This window comes from Leucopleurus acutus (genome assembly GCF_964270905.1).
Source record: "Leucopleurus acutus genome assembly, chromosome: X".
Lineage (NCBI taxonomy): Eukaryota > Metazoa > Chordata > Mammalia > Artiodactyla > Delphinidae > Leucopleurus > Leucopleurus acutus.
Window position 1 is genome coordinate 92,889,521 of NC_139148.1, and position 19,111 is coordinate 92,908,631.

General features: G+C 36.6%; 1 protein-coding gene across 3 annotated transcripts in view; it reads left to right on the forward strand.

Moving 5' to 3' along the window:
- TBC1D8B (TBC1 domain family member 8B) overlaps positions 1–15,481 on the forward strand; it is an 83,796-nt gene extending 68,315 nt beyond the window's left edge. For 2 of the 3 annotated variants that reach the window (XM_082864627.1, XM_082864626.1), the window contains exons 15-21: positions 3,839–3,907; positions 4,084–4,324; positions 5,113–5,178; positions 7,065–7,148; positions 8,639–8,695; positions 10,049–10,146; positions 11,972–15,481. In XM_082864627.1, coding sequence (XP_082720753.1) covers positions 3,839–3,907; positions 4,084–4,324; positions 5,113–5,178; positions 7,065–7,148; positions 8,639–8,695; positions 10,049–10,146; positions 11,972–12,367 — 1,011 coding nt within the window. In that variant the 3' untranslated portion in view covers positions 12,368–15,481. Of the gene's footprint in view, positions 1–3,838; positions 3,908–4,083; positions 4,325–5,112; positions 5,179–5,668; positions 5,967–7,064; positions 7,149–8,638; positions 8,696–10,048; positions 10,147–11,971 lie in introns of those variants that run through there. The other variant, XM_082864628.1, reaches the window with a different exon arrangement.
- Positions 15,482–19,111: the final 3,630 nt, after the last annotated feature.

The window sequence follows — 19,111 nt, forward strand, 5'->3', positions numbered from 1 at the left end:
GAAAACCAATTCGAGTAACATTTTTTTCCTGAACTTCATTTAAAAATTATCATTTCATGTTAAGAAAATAAAATAACTATACATTTGAGCTAGATTCTTGCCACAGCTTAGCTTACTGTAAATTTTTTGAGAGGAAATAAGTGATTTTCTTCTGGTTGAAGCATTGGTTTTCCAACATGTTTTGTGTTATGTGACCTTTAATATTGAATGCTATGATGTAGGCATTTAAGCATAACATATTTGTGATGTGCTTCATCAATAAGAACAGCTGACCTACATAGTACTCTAGGCTGCTAATATGTATTATTATCCTTGCATACCCAAGATAAAGTGAAAAAGGAATAAACAGTGTGTTTTAAGTACTCCTTTTTAGTATTTGGATGACTACATTAGAAGCTGTTAATATTGGTTGCTTCTGGTGAGTGGGATTAATAGATTTCTGGTTGGAAGAGAGAGTGTTTTACTTTGCTGTATGAATCCTTCTGTGCTGTTTGAGCTTTTATCATGATCATGTATTGTTTTTGTAAACCTACTTGCTTAAAGGTTAAGTCCTCAGAGATACAAATCTGGGAAAATTAACATTTCTGAATACATGCTCATTGTGAATAATTCAAACATTATAGAAATGTAAAAAAGTAGAAGTTTCCTACCCCAGGAGTAACTAACATTAAAATGATTTGGCATGTATCCTTCCAGATCTTTTTTCTAAATATCTATAGACATAAATGTGTATGTGGTGGGGGGGGAGGGGGACAATATAGCTTTTCAAATGAGATCATGCCAGTTACTTTGTTCTGCAACTTTTTTCACTCAGAGCTATATCATGGTCATTGCATATTATTGCATACCTCGCTTTTCTTAATGCACTGAATAGTATACCACAGTATGGGTATGCTATACTTTACATAACTATTCCTTGTTGATATGCATTTAGTAGGTCTCCCTCTCTCTTTCATTTTAATGTTTTTTCGCTTTTGCAAGTAATACCTTATCTAAACAACATGGGTTTGAACTGCACAGGTTCACCTACATGTGGATTGTTTTCAATAAACATGTACTACAGTACTACAAGATCCATGGTTGGTTGAATCTGCAGATGTGGAACCATGGATATGAAGGGCCAACTGTAAAGTATATGCAGATTTTTGACTGTGTGGAAGGTCAGCACCCTTAACCCCCGAGTTGTTCAAGGGTCAACTGTATATCTAATCTTACACATTTGTAAGAGTATTTAAACATTGACAGGTCCTGCTAAATTATCCTCTAAAAGATTTGTATCAAATTATAATCCCACCAACAGTGTGTAAGAATGCCTTTTTCCCCACACTCCCACTAGCATCACATTTTAAAAATATTAGTGGTATTAATTCTTTGTCAATTATATTTGTGGCTAACATTTCCCCCAATCTGTTGTTTCTTTAATTTTTATGATGTATTATGATGTATTTCAGAGTATATAACTTTCAAAATTTTATGTAGTCAAATCTCTTTTTTTTTTTACATATTGTGTGGGTTTCATGTCAGACTTAGCAAGGCCTTCCCCATATAAAATTATATAATTTATAAACATGCTTTCTCATATTGGCTTATAGTACTGGTATTGCTTTGTTTTTTTAAAAAATTAATTTATTTACTTATTTTTGGCTGTGTTGGGTGTTTGTTGCTGCGCGCGGGCTTTCTCTAGTTGCTTCGAGCAGGGGCTACTCTTCGTTGCAGTGCGTGGGCTTCTCACTGCGGTGGCTTCCCTTGTTGTGGAGCACGGGCTCTAGGCGCACGGGCTTCAGTAGTTGTGGATTGCAGGCTTTAGGGCGCAGGCTCAGTAGTTGTGGCGCATGGGCTTAGTTGCTCTGCGGCATGTGGGATCTTCCCAGACCGGGGCTTGAACCTGTGTCCCCCGCATTGGCAGGCAGATTCCTAACCACTGTGCCACCAGGGAAGCCCTGTTTTTTTTTTTTAACATTTAGATCTTGAATACACGTAAAGTATATATTTTGTTTATACTGTGATATAGGACTCTAATGGTATTTTTTTCCAACTGAAATAGCCCATTATTTGAATACCATTTATTGAATCCTCCATTGTTACTGTACTCTGCTCTGCCTTTTTCATATGCTAATATGGGTTTATTTCTGTAGTTTCTTTTTTTTCTGTAACTGTTTCTTTTTTTAAAAAATTTATTTTATTTATTTATTTACTTTTGGCTGCGTTGGCTCTTTGTTGTTGCATGCGGGCTTTCTCTAGTTTCGGTGAGCGGGGGCTACTCTTCCTTGTGGTGGGTGGGCTTCTCATTGTGGTGGCTTCTCTTGTTGCGGAGCACAGGCTCTAGGCACGTGGGCTTCAGTAGTTGTGTCACGCAGGCTCAGTAGTTGTGGCGCACGGGCTTAGTTGCTCCGTGGCATGTGGGATCTTCCCAGACCAGGGCTCAAACCCATGTCCCCTGCCTTAGCAGGTGGATTCTTAACCACTGCGCCACCAGGGAAGCCCCACACTGTTTTAATTATTGTGGCTTTATAGTCCATTTTGAAATCTGGTAAGACTTTTAATATTCCTTTTTAATATCCATTTTAATGATGTCTTTTTAAATGTCCTTTAGTAAGCATTTATTGTTTTCATCATATAGATCTTACACATTTCTTGTTGGGTTTGTCTACTCCTATATATTTTATGGTTTTGTTACTAATATGAATGAGATCTTTTTTCTTTACATTTTCTAATTTGTTTATTATAGTATATGTAAAAGCCATTGATTTGCACATGTTGCTTTTTTAAGTGGCTGTGTTACTGACTCTCATTAATTCTAATTTTTTTCAGTTGAATTTCTGAATAGATAAGCATATCATTTCTAGTCTTAGAGTTTTGACCCTTCCTAATATATATACCTGTTTTCAGTTTTTTGGTGTTATTGTAGTGGGTAGGACCTTCAGAGAAGTATTAAATAATAGCAGTGGAAGTAGCCTTCCTTGTCTCATTCTGGAATTTAATAGAAGTGCCTCTGGTATTTTATTATTAAGTATGATATTTGCTGTTGATTTTTGAAGGATGCCTTTTAGCAAATTAAGGAGTTTCATTCAGTTTCTAGGTTAAGGGATTTGGGACATTTAAAAAAATCTATATTGAATGTTAACTTTGATCAAATAACTTTTCCATATCTTGAGGTTATATTTATTAATGTAGTAAAGTACATTAAAGAATTCCTAATATTAGACTTCCGTTGGATTCTTGAAATGAGTCCTATTTGTTCGTGTTGTATTATTCTTTTAATATTCTGCTTTGATAATTTTCCTAAATAGTTTAGCTTGGTTCTTTATATCTGTGTTAAAGTGACATTGGCTTACAGTGTGTGTGTGCTAACTTTAGTTTTCATATTAGAATTGTGCTCACGTCATAGACTGGATTTTGGAACAAATCATATTTTTCTATACTCTGGGATAGATTACGTTTTTTGGCACAGAGAGGGAATGTACATCTCCCAGTGACTTTGAAGTGTTTAATGACAACCCCATATGGTGACTTGACAGATTGCTTATATAGCAAGACAGGAATATATGGGAAAAAACTATAGAATATTGTTGCTTATATTTATAGACATTAAGTGGCTGTCCTTTGGCAGTTATCTCTGGATATGAAGAGATGAAGGTCAAATTACATATCAGAATAGAATTGAGCTATAGTCTCTGTACAACTTTTTAAAAGGGAAAATATGTACATTTACTTTGTTATTCCTTTAAAAAGTTAAAAAAATATATTTTATTCTGGCAGAGGGAGATTTCTAAATTGATTCAAAGAGAATTTCTATGCTGAAGTGTTAAATTCTAAATTGCTTTTAATCCTTTTAAAGTTGCGTGTTGTATCACAAGATGTGAAATTGAGCCTTCATGAATTGGATGAACTTTATGTCATCTTTAAGGTACTGTTTTCCTTCTTTAAATGAAAAATAATATTCTTAGCAGAATTTTACCACAACTGTTCAACTATTTTATCTTTAATTACTTTAGTAGACATGTTTGAAAGAAAAAAATCTTATAAAGTTACTTTTTCTGATATAATGACTTTGCTTTTTTTTTTTTTCCATTTCTTAAATAGAGAGAGTTGTTTTTTTCTTACTATTGGTGTTTGAGTTCTCCAGTATTGAAGCACCATGATCCTAGTCTGCCATATTTGGAACAGTATCAGATTGACTGCCAGCAGTTCAGAGTGTTGTATCACTTGTTGAGTCCCTGGGCTCATTCTGCAAACAGAGACTCACTAGCTTTATGGACATTCAGATTGTTGGATGAAAACTCCGACTGCCTTATAAACTTCAAAGAATTCTCCTCTGCAATTGGTAGGATGATGTCCAATAATCTTCTTTTTTAAAGCAAAAAAATAAAGGTACCCCTAGAAATACTTAGTACTGCCTGTCATTGCCAATTTAGTCAGATTTTATCAGCCTGATATCAGATTTTTTATCAGATTTACATTGTCTCCAACTTTAGCAATAACTGGACCATTTTCTTTATTTTTTGCTAAGTCTAAATATATTCATCTCATTTTGCCCCAACCCTCCCAGAAAAACAAGCTGTTAGATGTGGATGATTTAATGGTTAACATGAAGGAAGAGAATGTCCTGATTTTCCCACCTTCAGGCACATGGATTCTTCAGGAGGACGTTCTCCCTCAGTAAAAATCCAACCACATAGCCTAGAAAAGTGGTAGAGAAATATTCAATGAACATTTTGTGCCTGTAGATAGTCCACTGGTTATATCATTCCTTTGCTTTTCCAGACAACCTAGCATGTTTTCTTATCAGGGATTGCCCCTTGAAGAGGAGTTCTCTCCTCAGATGAAGCATAAGGCCTCATTCAAAAGAAAAAGTAAATTTTAGATTGGGATTGGGGGAAAGAGTTCAGCAGAAGAGCATTTTATTTATCGCTCTGATAAAGGGTATTTTGCTTATATACTTCAAGGAGAGAATCTGGCCTACTGGGTAGTTGTTTAACAGTTAGTTTAAGTAACAGAAGGTTTCTGAATCCTAATTCCTGGCTAGTATCTGTGTCTTAATTAATCTGTGTTGCTGGAATTGATTGAATGTTCTTTGGCTGTGATTATTTGCAATTTAATTTTATTGAACAGACATAATGTACAATGGAAGTTTTACTGAGAAGCTTAAGGTGCTTTTTAAGCTGCATATTCCTCCAGGTAAGAATTTAACAGTTGTTAGTGATATATAGGAGTTGACTCCATTTTAACAAGTATAATTACAGATATCATTCCATTTTAACAAATAACGTAATTTTCCATATGATATAAGGTCATTGCTTCATTGTGGCCCATGGATCATATTAGCAATATTTTTGCTGATATATAGTTACACTGACATCTATGGAAGAGTTTCTGTGCAACAGATGGGTTTACAAGTTTCCTTCCTGTTAGTGTTCAGTCAATTTAATGATAAGTAGTTTGTGTGTAGGAACTATCTATCATTTGAATATTGTCATAATGTTGAATTTTTATTGTTGTTGTTATTAGAGAGTTGAATTTAACTTTAGACAAACTGCTAAACTTGTGAAATACTACAAATTATTCAGAAAAATGAGACCAGGCAACAGGGATATTAAACATTTGGAAAAGGAAGCAAAATAGGGCTTCCCTGGTGGCGCAGTGGTTAAGAATCCTCCCGCCAATGCAGGGGACACGGGTTTGAGCCCTGGTCCAGGAAGATCCCACATGCCGCGGAGCAACTAAGCCCATGTGCCACAACTACTGAGCCTGCGTTCTAGAGCCCGTGAGCCACAACTACTGAGCCCGCATGCCACAGCTACTGACCCTGTGCTCTAGAGCCCGTGCTCTGCAACAAGAGAAGCCACCGCAATGAGAAGCCCACACACCGCAACGAAGAGTAGCCCCTGCTCACCACAACTAGAGAAAGCCCGTGCACAGCAACGAAGACCCAATGCAGCTAAAAATAAATATTTTTTTTAAAAAAGGAAGCAAAATAAAAGCTACCATTTATTGAGCACTTGCTCTGTCGAGGTGTTTGCTTTACGTGCATTCTTTTATTTAGTTCTCATGATATCCTTGAAAGGTGGTATTATCCTTCCAATTTTGATGATACGGCAACTAAGGGAAAGATTAAATTTGCTGAAGATCACATAGCTAATAAATTGGTTAGCTGAGATTCAAACTGAAGTCTGACTCCAAAGCACAGGTTTCTTTCTATTCTACCATACTGCCTTAATGTTACCACATCATTCCACTTTACTTAAGTATTTCCCTCTGACCTTAAGAGGCAGCCTTTTCCAGGCCTGATCCATAATTGGGAAACCAGTCTTAGACTTTAAAGGAACATTGTAAAAGTACCTTTTAGCTTAGATAGGGTGATTCACACACACACACACAAAAGTACCTCATAATTTGTCTAAAGCTACACCTAAGATCTTTTAGAGCCTTCCCAGGATAGCTGGGAACCATTCTTTACCAGACCAGAAATCTAAAAGCCATCTTTAACCCTTCACAAACTCAAGTCACAATCACAGCATTTAAAACAAAAGACAAACCAAATAATAACTATGAAGGACTTTACATTGTCAAGTCAAATTAGAATGTCTAATATTGCCATGGAATGAGTACGCTTTCAATAGAAGGATCAAAAATAGAAAAAACACTGTGTATCTGTTAGAGCACTCAACTTCGTGTTTTCCTTCTTATTAAAGACGTTTTTAAATGACTGAGGTCACGTTTTCAGAGATTCCCAAGTGCCAGATTTTTTAAACATTTTTTAAAACTTTTTATTTTATATTGGAGTATATCCAATTAACCCATATTTTTAAATTTCAACTTGTAGTGGCTCTTGGAAAACTATTAAAAAGCAAGAAATTTGGAAAAATAATAGAACTCAAAGTGATCAAGTACTTCTTGTTATTTGCTATACGGTAGAGTAATACTACTTCCACATTTCTTCACGTATGTCTTTTTTTGACAGGGACCCTTTGTTTGATTCTCTGCCCCCAGATTTAATTGATCTATTATAGGACTCGTTTCTGTCCCTCATTGTTATAAATGTGATTTGGGTTATCTGTTTTCAGCTTATACTGAAGTGAAGTATAAGGACCCTTCAAAGGGAGATGAACTTTCCAAGGAAGAATTACTTTATTTCAGTCAGCTCCATGGTAAATATCTGTTTTAAATTTATCTGTTTTGGGACTTCCCTGGTGGTCCAGTGGGTGAGACTCCCTGCTTCCAATGCAGGGGACCCAGGTTCAATCCCTGGTCAGGGAACTAGATCCCGCATGCATGCTGCAACTAAGAGTCTGCATGCCACAACTAGGAGGTCCGCATCTGCAACTAAGAAGTCTACATGCTGCAACTAAGAGCCTGCATGCTGCAACTAAGAGCTGGCGCAGCCTAAATAAATAAATAAATTTATCTGTTTTGATTATTAGTCACCCAGAGGTCTTTCTGGCTTAAACATTCTTTACCCAGCTACCACTAGTAAAATTTGGGTTAATTATACCTTATACTTCTTTTGTGCTACCATAACACTTAGCACAGTCCTAAATGCATGGTAAGTACTCTATAAATATTTGACTGATTAACTAAACTACATTTTGGGTTTTGATTTATGGAATTTCTTATTTACTGGAGAATTAGAAAGAAAATGCATTTTGTTTCTACTTCTGTAGCAGAAGTTTCTAAAAGGTATCCAACCATTTTTTATGCCTTGTTAAAATGCGATGAAGACAATAGAATCTTTGATGATTGAAGATCATAGCTATTATTCAAACAGTGAATACTTATCATAAATCACTGTAGGTGTAGGAGACCGGGATAAGTCTGTCTCCAAGACATAATTTGGAAGGGTTATGAGCTAATTTTTGTGTCTTTTGCTTCTTTTTCATAAATATGAATGTCTTAAAGAGGGATAAGTTCTTATTAATGTCTGTTTATGTTACTGTATGTTAGTGTTTGAAGTGACCTTACAAATCATCTAGTCAAGTCCCTTAATTATATAGAGGGCACTGAGGCCAAGAAAGGAGAAGTGACTCGTGTAAGAGTTTTCAATGAGGTTTTACCACAATCAGGACTAGTAGCTCAGTCTTTTGACTTCCGGTGTGTGTTTTTTTTTCCCTAATAAAAGAAGTAATACAATTTAATTCGAAGAAAATCACAAGGAAGAAAATACCACATACCACCCAGAAATAAATACTTAATATTTGGTATACTTCCTTCTAAGATTTTTGTTTGTTTGTTTTTTGCGGTACGCGGGCCTCTCACTGTTGTGGCCTCTCCCGTTGCGGAGCACAGGCTCCGGACGCGCAGGCTCAGCGGCCATGGCTCACGGGCCCAGCCGCTCCATGGCATGTGGGATCTTCCCGGACCGGGGCATGAACCCGTGTCCTCTGCATCGGCAGGTGGACTCCCAACCACTGCGCCACCAGGGAAGCCCTGAGATTTTTTTATATGGATTTTTCCCCAGTGTTCTTTTTAAAGTTCTTGAATGCTTTGCCATCTAATGATAGGAGGTCAGGTTAGCTATAATTGGTTTGATGAATTGAAGAACATAAAGTGTGCTTATAAGTCTTTATATAAAATATTATTTTACTTTCAAAAGGTATTTGTTAAATATTTTACGAAATGCAATTGTCCTCTTTTCCTCTAGTTTCCAAGCCTGCAAAGGAGAAGGAAGCAGAGTCAGCAAAAAACAGCCCTGAAAAAGGTATATGATCTAGGAGTATCATTTAGTTTAAATTATTGTTTTTGTAAATAGGGTTAACTACACAAAGGGGAAACGTGGATTCCTTTTAAAGTCTATTGATTGATTTGTCCTGAGAGCTTTTTCAGTTCCTTTGTTTTAGTTTAACAATTTCTTGTTCTTCTCTTGATACTTAAGTCTCAGAAGTTATAGAAGATACAACTGTAAATGACCTGTATTTATTTAATTTTATTTGAAAATATTAATTTTAATTACATAAGTAATAGATAATCCTTATAAAAGGAATTTAAATGGTACAGAAATCCTCATACCCTCACCCAACCCCACCCTGAAGTAAATATGAAAACATTTTGGTCTGTATTCTTTCCAGACCTGTTTCAATGTATAAACAAATATAGACATCTCTCTTTTAAAAAAGAAACATTTCATAAATATTGTTGTACAATTTGCTTTTTTGATTTTGTAGTATATCATGGACATCTTTTCATGTCAGTACATTTGGATCTTTCTTATTCCTTTTAATGGGTGCAGAGTATTCCACTGTTTGGTTGTACCATCATTTATTTCAGTAACTAGCTCAATATTGATGAACATTTAGGTTGTTTCCAATTAATTATATTGCAAACTATTCTCCAACAAACATTTTTATACTTACATTTTATAATACTTTTGCACATATTTCTTTAGGATAGGATAAATTCATAGAGGTATGAGAATGCTGGATAACAAAGAATATGTACATTTAATATTTTGATAGAGGTTGTCAAATTGTTCTCCAAAGGTCCATCATTCTTTTTATGTTTTTGAGTAACATTTAGTTAAAAAATAATTGCTGAAGATCTGCTTAAATATGATAACTTTGCCAGGTTGTTCAGTATATCCTAGTTTTCTAAGAGATCTAAATAATTATTAATAAAGTCCCATTAATATCATTGTGATTAAACTCTTCAAAGGAATGAATGAATAAGTACTGTTTTGAATTTTTGAAAAAGAGTCACCATAGTATGCTATGGTAACTGCATGCTAAGAACATCATATAGAAGCTATTTTAAACTTAGTGGTATGCATGAGAACATCTACATGAAATTTACATCATGTACTGTTTAATCTAAAAGGCATCCTTCTTCCTCTAGTCCCCAACCTTTCCAAAGTAAAAGTTCTAGTTTAACGGAAGTGGAGAATGTATTTTGAGAGCCAGTGAGTGAAATAAAAAGTATAGTCAGATCAATTTCTGGAGTAAAAAATGTGGAATCTTATATCTCAATGAAATATCTTTCAATCAAAATTGTTCTTTTGGGGATTTGGGAAAATATAATGGGCTGTTCATTATGAAATGGTTTTATTCCCCTCATTGAGGAAAAGAAAAAGTTGACATTCAAGCATATCTAAGTCAATGGCAAGAGGAGCTTTTGAAAAAAGAAGAAAACATTAAGGATTTACCAAGAATGAATCAGGTATAGTATTTTCAAAGAAAAATTCTGGTTTACTTGTGTGTTTTTGTATAAATGAATGTGGGTGTATCCAAATCTAAAATAGCTAACATGCTATTACAAAAATAAATAATCTATGCATCATCTCTGTAAGTTTCAAATGAGTATAGAAGAGTGGGAGTAAATTTTTAAATGATTTTCTGCTGTAAACATTTAAATGCATCTAGAGTTTCATCACAGTCCTCTGCTGTGACATTTGTACCTATAGAAAAGATGTGTGTATAACATATATTTCAGTGTTTTTTATTTCCCGCTTTATTAGAAATGTTCACTTATTCAGTAAACATTTCTTAGTGCCTACTAGATGACATGCCCAATGCTAGGTAGTGGGAATAATAATTAAAATAGGTCACACCCTAGTTCCTAATCATCTTAAACCTGCTCAGACAGTATTAATGACTACTATTGACACAATTCTATTTTTTTTTTTTTTTTTTTTTTGCGATACGCGGGCCTCTCACTATCGTGGCCTCTCCCGTTGCTGTGCACAGGCTCCAGACGCGCAGGCTTCAGCGGCCATGGCTCACGGGCCCAGCCGCGCCGCGGCCTGTGGGATCTTCCTGGACCGGGGCACGAACCCGTGTCCCCTGCATCAGCAGGCGGACTTTCAACCACTGCGCCACCAGGGAAGCCCTATTGACACAATTCTAAATCCATCTCTTTCTTACACACTATTCAGTCATTATATGTTCTTATATTTTTTAATTAAAATCTGTTGGTATAGGGACTTCCCTGGCAGTCCAGTGGTTAAGACTCTGCGTTCCCAGTGCAGGGGGCACAGGTTTGATCCCTGATCGGGGAACTGAGATCCCGCATGCCACACGGCATGGCCAAAAAATAAATTTAAAAAAATTGTTAAATCTTTTGGTATAGATACTGAGGATTCCCAGAACTTTACCAAAATGAGAAATATGAAATAGCGTAGTTTTTCTCAGTGGACTAGGTAATTTGATAGTTAAATAAGTACTTTTTAAAATTAATCATGATATATTTATTCTAAATTTTTAATAAATAAACAGTATTACAGACTAAGAAAGAAAGAGAAAACTTAAAGTATGGTACAATACATTTTTATGAAGTTTATCTTTTTTATTTGCTTTTTATTTACATATAAACTTTTCTGGTAGCATGATTGACTTATAGGACTTCTGTGTTGGAATAGTTTCTTTTTTATTTGACAAACATCTTCTAGGAATGTCTATGAATTATCTAGAGGCAATTAGCAGACAATCCAGGTTATTTCTTTATTTGGGCCCCACCTTAGCCTTTAAAGAGAAACATGTCCAAATGGGCTTCTTAGAGCTACCTTGTACTACTAGATAGGTCCCAAAACATTCTTCCTTATATTTAAGTCATCCTAGTTGAGCTGCCTACTCTAGCCCTTTGGGGAGATCAAGGGGAACTCATTCTTAATCTGTTCATTAAAATTGGTTAATGAATGAATGATTTACATGTAAGGAAATATGGGACTTTGCCTAATTAAAAGTACCACCTAACATTGATGGAATGCTGGCAGATACTGTCCAAGAATTTTTGTATATATAATATATGTATATAATTTACTGTTATTAGGCAACAGATGAGAAGTCTTAAGTGGAATTTTCTTTCATGGTTCATACCCATCTTTCTAGAATCAAGATTTATTTGTGGATTAATCATCAGTTCTTATAACTTCTGTGGTGAAGGTTATATGGTACAAATTCTAAATAGAAGACTATTCACTTCTAAGTTCTCCTGATATTTGCTAAGTCTAATATCAAATGTGATATTTCTAACTTGTGTCTTCTAGTCACAATTTATTCAGTTTTCAAAGACACTATATAACTTATTTCACGGGGACCCTGAAGAAGAGTCATTATATCAAGCCATTGCTGTTGTAACCAGCCTTTTGCTCAGGATGGAAGAAGTTGGAAGGAAACTCCATAACCCTGCGTCATCAACCAAAGGATTGTCTGGTGCAGTCTGTGCTTCTGGAGGACCCAGTGAGGGGCAAACAGAGAGCCACTTAGAGAAAGATCCCTCCTCTCTCAGGGAAGAACCTCAGTGGTCATTTGCATTTGAACAGATTCTTGCCTCTTTGTTGAATGAACCAGCATTGGTGAAGTTTTTTGAGAAACCCATAGATCTAAAAGCCAAACTAGAAAATGCAAAAACCTCTCAGTTAAGTTCTAGAACCAGGAAGTAAATCTTTTAACAGGAATTGCTTATTATAGACATTTACCAAGATTCTCATAGGCGTCAGCTTGATTTCTAGGAGTAGGGATCAGGGATTTTCTTGTTACCAATGTATTTGAAGGTTAAAAAGAAGATGTTTGGAAGCACAATGATTCATTCCTTTGTGGTGGTGTCTAATTTTGATATTCTCTAATACAAATATACTTTTTATATTTCACAAGGTATGCAATATCAGGGGGAGTATGCTAAATGCTAAATTTTACCACCAGAGGGCACCACCATATCACTTTTAGCAAGGAAATTACTAGTTTGTGCTGCTATTTACATATGAATTACTGATGATTTTTGAAAATGTGGTGTTATGTTTGAGTGTTAGTGATGCTGACACATCATATTGATAAATCCTACTTTCCAAATTGCCTCAGTCCTATTAGAATGCTTTAGAAAAGCAGGCTCTTAGATCTGTAGCCTTAATTATCTAGAAGATTACCATATGGGAACCTCATTTTCACGTTATCTAACTGAAATAATATTAACTTTTTAAAGTTAATCTCATTCAGTCTTCTAATAATAAATGGCTTTTTAATGAATTCTATCTTCTCCCTACCTGAGCAGTTCAGAAGCTGCTGACACACTTGTAGCTCTGTTACTGATAAAAATAAAGAACTCAAAACTCTGGGCCGATACAAGGAAAAACGATTTTGGATTTGGATTTGAGCTGGTTAAAGCCAGCCAATTCAGAAGGGTTAATAAACAGTACAATTAACGGTGTACAGGTCTCTCATTAGACTGAGAAATTACTTGAAATTCCGAGCACTGCTCTTTGTGGCATTTGTCTCAGAGTAGCTTGAGACTGCTTTGGTTCTAGTTTTAGATTTTGGATTTTCACCAGTCATATTTTAAGTTACATTAGATAGACTGAATTATTGTATTAGTCTGGCAAGTTCGTAAAGTATATAGGCATACCTCATTTTATTGTGCTTCACTTTATTGCACTTCATAGATACTACATTTTTTTGGTTTTTGGTTTTTGGGTTCTTTTGGCTGCTGCAGCTTGCAGGATTTTAGTTGCCTGCAGGGATTGAACCCAGGCCCTCGGCAGTGAAAGCGCAGAGTCCTAACCACTGGGCTGCCAGGGAATTCCCACAGATACTACAGTTTTACTGAAAATGAAGGCTTGTGGCAACCCTGCATTGAGCAAGTCTATCAGTGCCATTTTTCCAACAACATTTGCTTACTTTGCATCTCTGTGTCACATTTTGGTAATTCTCGCAATATTTGGAACTTTTTCATTATTATTATGTTTGTCATGGTGATCTGTGATCAGTGGTCTTTTTTTTTTCCTTGTGGGTTTTTTTTTATTCAAACAGAAAGTCACAAAAATTATAATCATCCTCATCAGTTCACTCAATCCCATGTAATTAATTTTTTTTTCATCTTGATCTTTTGCTAGCATTTTTATGAATTCATCAGTTTTCCATTAGAGTTCTGAAAATGCTTATTTATTCAGTTCAGCAGTATAGTCAGTTACCAGAAACCTGTACTTGTCAGTCTTTTCCATGAATTCCTTGAAGATGAAACCCTTTTATAGGAACATTTTTGCAAAAGCATCAGAGTGCACCCATTTACTGTCTGTAAATGACAAAAGAGTTAAATGATCAGTGATCTTTGATGTTACAAATAGGACTCACTGAAGGCCTAGGTGATGGTTAGCATTTTTTAGCAATAAAATGTTTAATTAAAGTATGTACATCATTATTTTAGACATAATGCTATTGCACACTTAATAGACTATAGTGTAAACGTAAGTTTTGTACGCCCTGGGAAAACAAAAAATTCATGTGACTCGCTTTATTGCAATATTTGCTTTCATCGAAGTGATCTGGAACCAAACCTGCAACATCCAAGGTATGCCTGTACTTGTGCGTAATGATTGTTAAGATAATGTATAGAATTTTGGCATCTATCTAAAAAGTTGTAATCTATTTGATTTAGATGTGTAATTTCTATATACTTTATGCTGCTTATATTTCAGTCATTACAATGAAAGTTCATTTAGAGATAATGGGCTTTGTTAGCACTTTAAAGAAAAAAAACACACCTATCCAATCTTCTGTGCTGTTTCTGATAAGAACAATTTATTAATCAGTTGATTTAGGAAATTGTGGGGAGAAGTCATCCACTGGAGCTTCTTTCTTCACAAAAGACTTTGGTTTTAAGCCTTTTGACTTTTCAGATTTGAAACAATGAAAGGGCAGATATCCTTTAGGACAACCCAAGAAGTCTCCCTTTCTGGAAAAGAATTAGTATAGTCAGCCTTTGGCAAGAATCCAATGTGAACAAAGCCTAACACAGAGGGCTTCATCACCACAGGATATGTTATTTTCAGAGATATTCAAGAATTTTCAAGTTGACCCTTTGAAAATTTTGTAAATTGAGCTTGGCCAAACACTTACTAGTAGTGTCTTGAAAATTATTTTGTCAACTTTGTCTTCTCAAGGAAATTACCACTTAAAGAGATGGTTGGTAAATAAACATCTGTGCCTTTTCTCAGAAATTATTTGCCTGAAACATGTCCAAATTTTAGAGTTTAGTTAATAGTTTATATGTGAACTATCACACATCTGCTATTAAGCAATGATTGTTAAATTACACTACAGTAGCTCTATAAAGACACAAGGCTCTATGCTTATATACAAAGGCACTATTGCACATACTTTGTTGAACATTTTGTCAATTGTATTTACAAAAAAGATACTTTCTTAAGAACATACGTTATTAATATTTGGTGATTTTTAAACCAGAATATTGAAGATTACTTAGTATTGTATTTTAGCCTAGATTAATTAAAATTGAATACCTAAAGATTTCTGAATTGCAGAAAGATTATAAATGCAAGTTAAAAAGACGAACATTTATTTTATGAGTCTGCAGGAGACATAAGCTGAACACATAGTTTTGTAGTTGCTACCTTGTTAAGCAAATGGGTTGTTCTTAATGTTTAAAATCTTATGTAGTTGTGTCACACTGAACTAGTGCATTATACCTTATGCATTAAATTGTTAAGGTGGCTTTACTGGTCTTTATAAAAAAATGTTAAAAATCTGTTAAATAAATATGAAGAATGGCTTACTTAAAGATCTTACTATTATTTATTATGATGTACTTTTATAGATACTTAACTCAGTTATCACTTGAGGACTTCCCTCCTATATTAGTTAAGTTTCAGTTGCAGAGAACAGAATTAATTCTCATTAGTTTAGGCAGGAAAAGATTTATTACCAGATATTAAGTGGCTTACAGAATTATCAAGAGGACTGACTCTAAATTGAGCTTTCAAGAACAATTTCCAAAACTATACCACAGAACCAGGCGACCAAGGGAGTTGCTAATTCTTCTGCTGTTAGGAAACTGCTACTTCCTACTCCATGATGAAAAGCCAGCACTACAGCTGCTACTTCCAGAACCACGCTCCACCTGCTATGATTTATACCAGCAAAATGGATGCCAAGCGTCCTGCCTCTCAGCACCCACAAGCTAGTGGCTAAATTGCAATAGAACAACCAAACATCTGAACAACCATGTTTACCAGCAGAAATGGCAGAAACTTAGCCTCCACCTTCCTTCTGCCATTTAAGTCTCACGAGTGTGCATCTCATTGGCCTGTAATATCTCCAGAATTTTAGTTGCAAGGGAATCTGGGAAATGTACTCTTAGCTTTTTAGCCCCTGCAGTACAGGAAGGCACACTAAGAGGCTGGAATGGACATCGAGCACTGTATTTGCTTTCTCTTGCTGTGTGACAAATTATCACAACACACATTATCTCACCATTTCAATGCGTCAGGCCTCTGGGCTCAGCTTAGCTGGGTCCTCTGCTTAGGATCTCATAAGGCTGCAAAACCAAGGTGTTAGCCAAGCTGGTTCTCATGTAGAGGCTTAACTGGGGAAGAATCCACTTCCAAGCTCACTCAGGCTATTGACAGAAATCATTTCCATATGGTTATAGGTCTGGAGGCCCCAGCTTCTTGTAGGTGGTCTCCTGGAGGCCACCCTCAGCTCCTAGAGGCTTTACTCAGCTCCCAGCAACTGCCCTCAACTTCTTCAGGCTGCCCAACCTTGCCGTGTGGGCTGCCCTCAAATGGCCACTTACTTCATCAGTCTAGCAAGGAGAGTTTCTAAAGCAAGTCTGCTAGCAAGGTAGCGTCTTATATAATAAGAACCTAGGGGCAGGACAGGAATAATGACGCCGATGTAGAGAATGGACTTGAGGACACGGGGAGGGGGAAGGGTAAGCTGGGATGAAGTGAGAGAGTGGCGTGGACATACATACACTACCAAATGTAAAATAGATAGCTAGTGGGAAGCAGCCGCATAGCACAGGGAGATCAGCTCGGTGCCTTGTGACCACCTAGAGGGCTGGGATAGGGAGGGTGGGAGGGAGGGAGGGAGATGCAAAAGGGAGGAGATATGGGGATATATGTATATGTATAGCTGATTCACTTTGTTATAAAGCAGAAACTAACACACCATTGTAAAGCAATTATAGTCCAATAAAGATGTTTAAAAAAATAATAATATAGTCTCACAGTAGTGACATATCCCCTTTGCCATATTCTGTTGGTTAAAGGCAAGTCACAGGTCCCATGCACTTTCAAGGGGGGAGGATTACACAGGGCATGAGCATCAGGAGGCAGGGGTTATAGGGGGTGCATTGTAGAGTCTGCCCACCACAAGCATCTATGTTATTCACCTCTTTTCTCACGCAGCACACCCTTCTTCCCATACTTCTACATAAGAACTAATAGCATCAGTGGTATGCTGCTGCCTGTCATAACATAAATCTCTCTCATACCAACAAAAATGCACTAATCTTCTCTCCTAAGGGAAAATCCAAGTTTCTGTTGGTCACTTGGATCCATCGATGGGTAATGTCCACTCCTCCTAATTCAATCTCAGTCCCATCTTGATATCCTGTAACGTGTGGACTACAAAAAGTTAACTACTATCAACTCACCTTATATAAAATAGTAGAGGAGAAGTAGGGAAATAAATTGATTATATAATTATGTACCTAAAAGAGAAAGGCAGAAACTATGGGTAGCTACTGCAGTCCTCATTTCTGCAACTGGTCATCAGACCATAGTTGTGTTTTATTTATTTAAAGTATACAATAAATTAACTACTTTTTGGTGTACAATTCTATGAATTTTTAAGGCAGGTATGTATTCCTGTGACCATCAGCACAATTAGAATACAGAGCACAATTAGAATTCCCTCACCCCATAAGACTCCCTCATACGGTCCATCCCTTCATAGTCACCACTCTCTCCCCACCCCTAACAACCACTCATCAGTTTTCTGCCCAACATATAAAAGACCAGATGTTTGCTTTCCCAGAATCCCTGCCCTTTGTAGCCATGTGACCAAGGACTGGTTAATCAGATGCTTCTGCCTGAATTTCTCAATCTATAGCAAAGCAGGAGGGAACGTGGAGAATACATTCTGGTGGCAGTGGTGGCATCTCCACATCAACACTCTGGTTCCGAAGTAGGACTTAAGGTGCTTGTGGATGCCCAGACTTCATCCCCCCCTTTTTTGAGGGGGGAGCTTCTTAGTGCATCTTTGAGCCCCAACAGTTCAATAAAGTCTTTTTCTGCTTTTGCCAGCCAGAATCTATTTCATTGGCTATCTAAAGTAAGATTGATACATGTGACACCAGGAGCCCTGTAGCACTGAATCCCTCGAGGTCAGGTAAGCAAATTATCCTGGTAGCTACATTCCTGGGCTTCCAATCACTAGCAGAAGGGCATTTTATCCTTAATCTCACATTATACTGCAGCTTCCATTTCTGTCATCAGAACTATACCTTTTCCGCCATCCCCAAAGCACCAAGCAGTAGATTTCCTAGCCTCTAATTCTGTTTGTCTTCCTTTGAGGGTAATGTCTTTTCTTTATGGCTGCTTTTAAGATCTTGGTGTTGCCAATGTTCTGCAGTTTCTTACGATTTATCTAGCTTTTAAAAAAGTCATGTTTGGCATTAATTATTAAATTTTGATTATCAACTATCATTCTCCAAGACCTGCATACCTTTTGCACAGGCCAAACAGGCAAGTTAAATGAGGATGTACTAGAAACCACCTCCCACCTCACATACACACACATATCCTTCAAATCTTTGGTGGGCACTCATCTGTGTGATTTCCCCAGGGATACAGTATTAACAGATACAGTGAATTCTACCTGGCCCTTCCTACCATAAATAGCCCTTATTACATCAGTCAGGGAGCAAAAGTGGTAGGTCTGCCAGTGGCTGGGTATTGCTATTTCAAATATTCATTCATAAACTAAGAACCATATGATGTACTTGCAGATCCACTGGACCCATTGTAGATGGATTCAGGGTAAAATTATATTTCTTAACTCCATGAGCCCTGACTCCAACCAATGGATGACTGTTGTGTTCTAAACTCTCCCGCTGCCCCCAACACTGGTCCTGGATGAATGTGAACTCATAGTCAGTGTCCAAAAGACTGAGAAGTATGAGTGTTTCCAGTTGCCCAGTGCATGGCTACCCTGGTAAATGACCACAGGCTCCTCTGGCTAGAAAGATAAAGGAAATCTAGGAAGAAAATCTACAACACATGCTTATGGTATTGCTGAGTCCTTCCTCAAGGGTACCTGGCTTTCCCTTCCAGGGCCTCTGGGTGTGTGAACTGACTCATATCTGCAAATAGGTGAGACTCATATCGAGC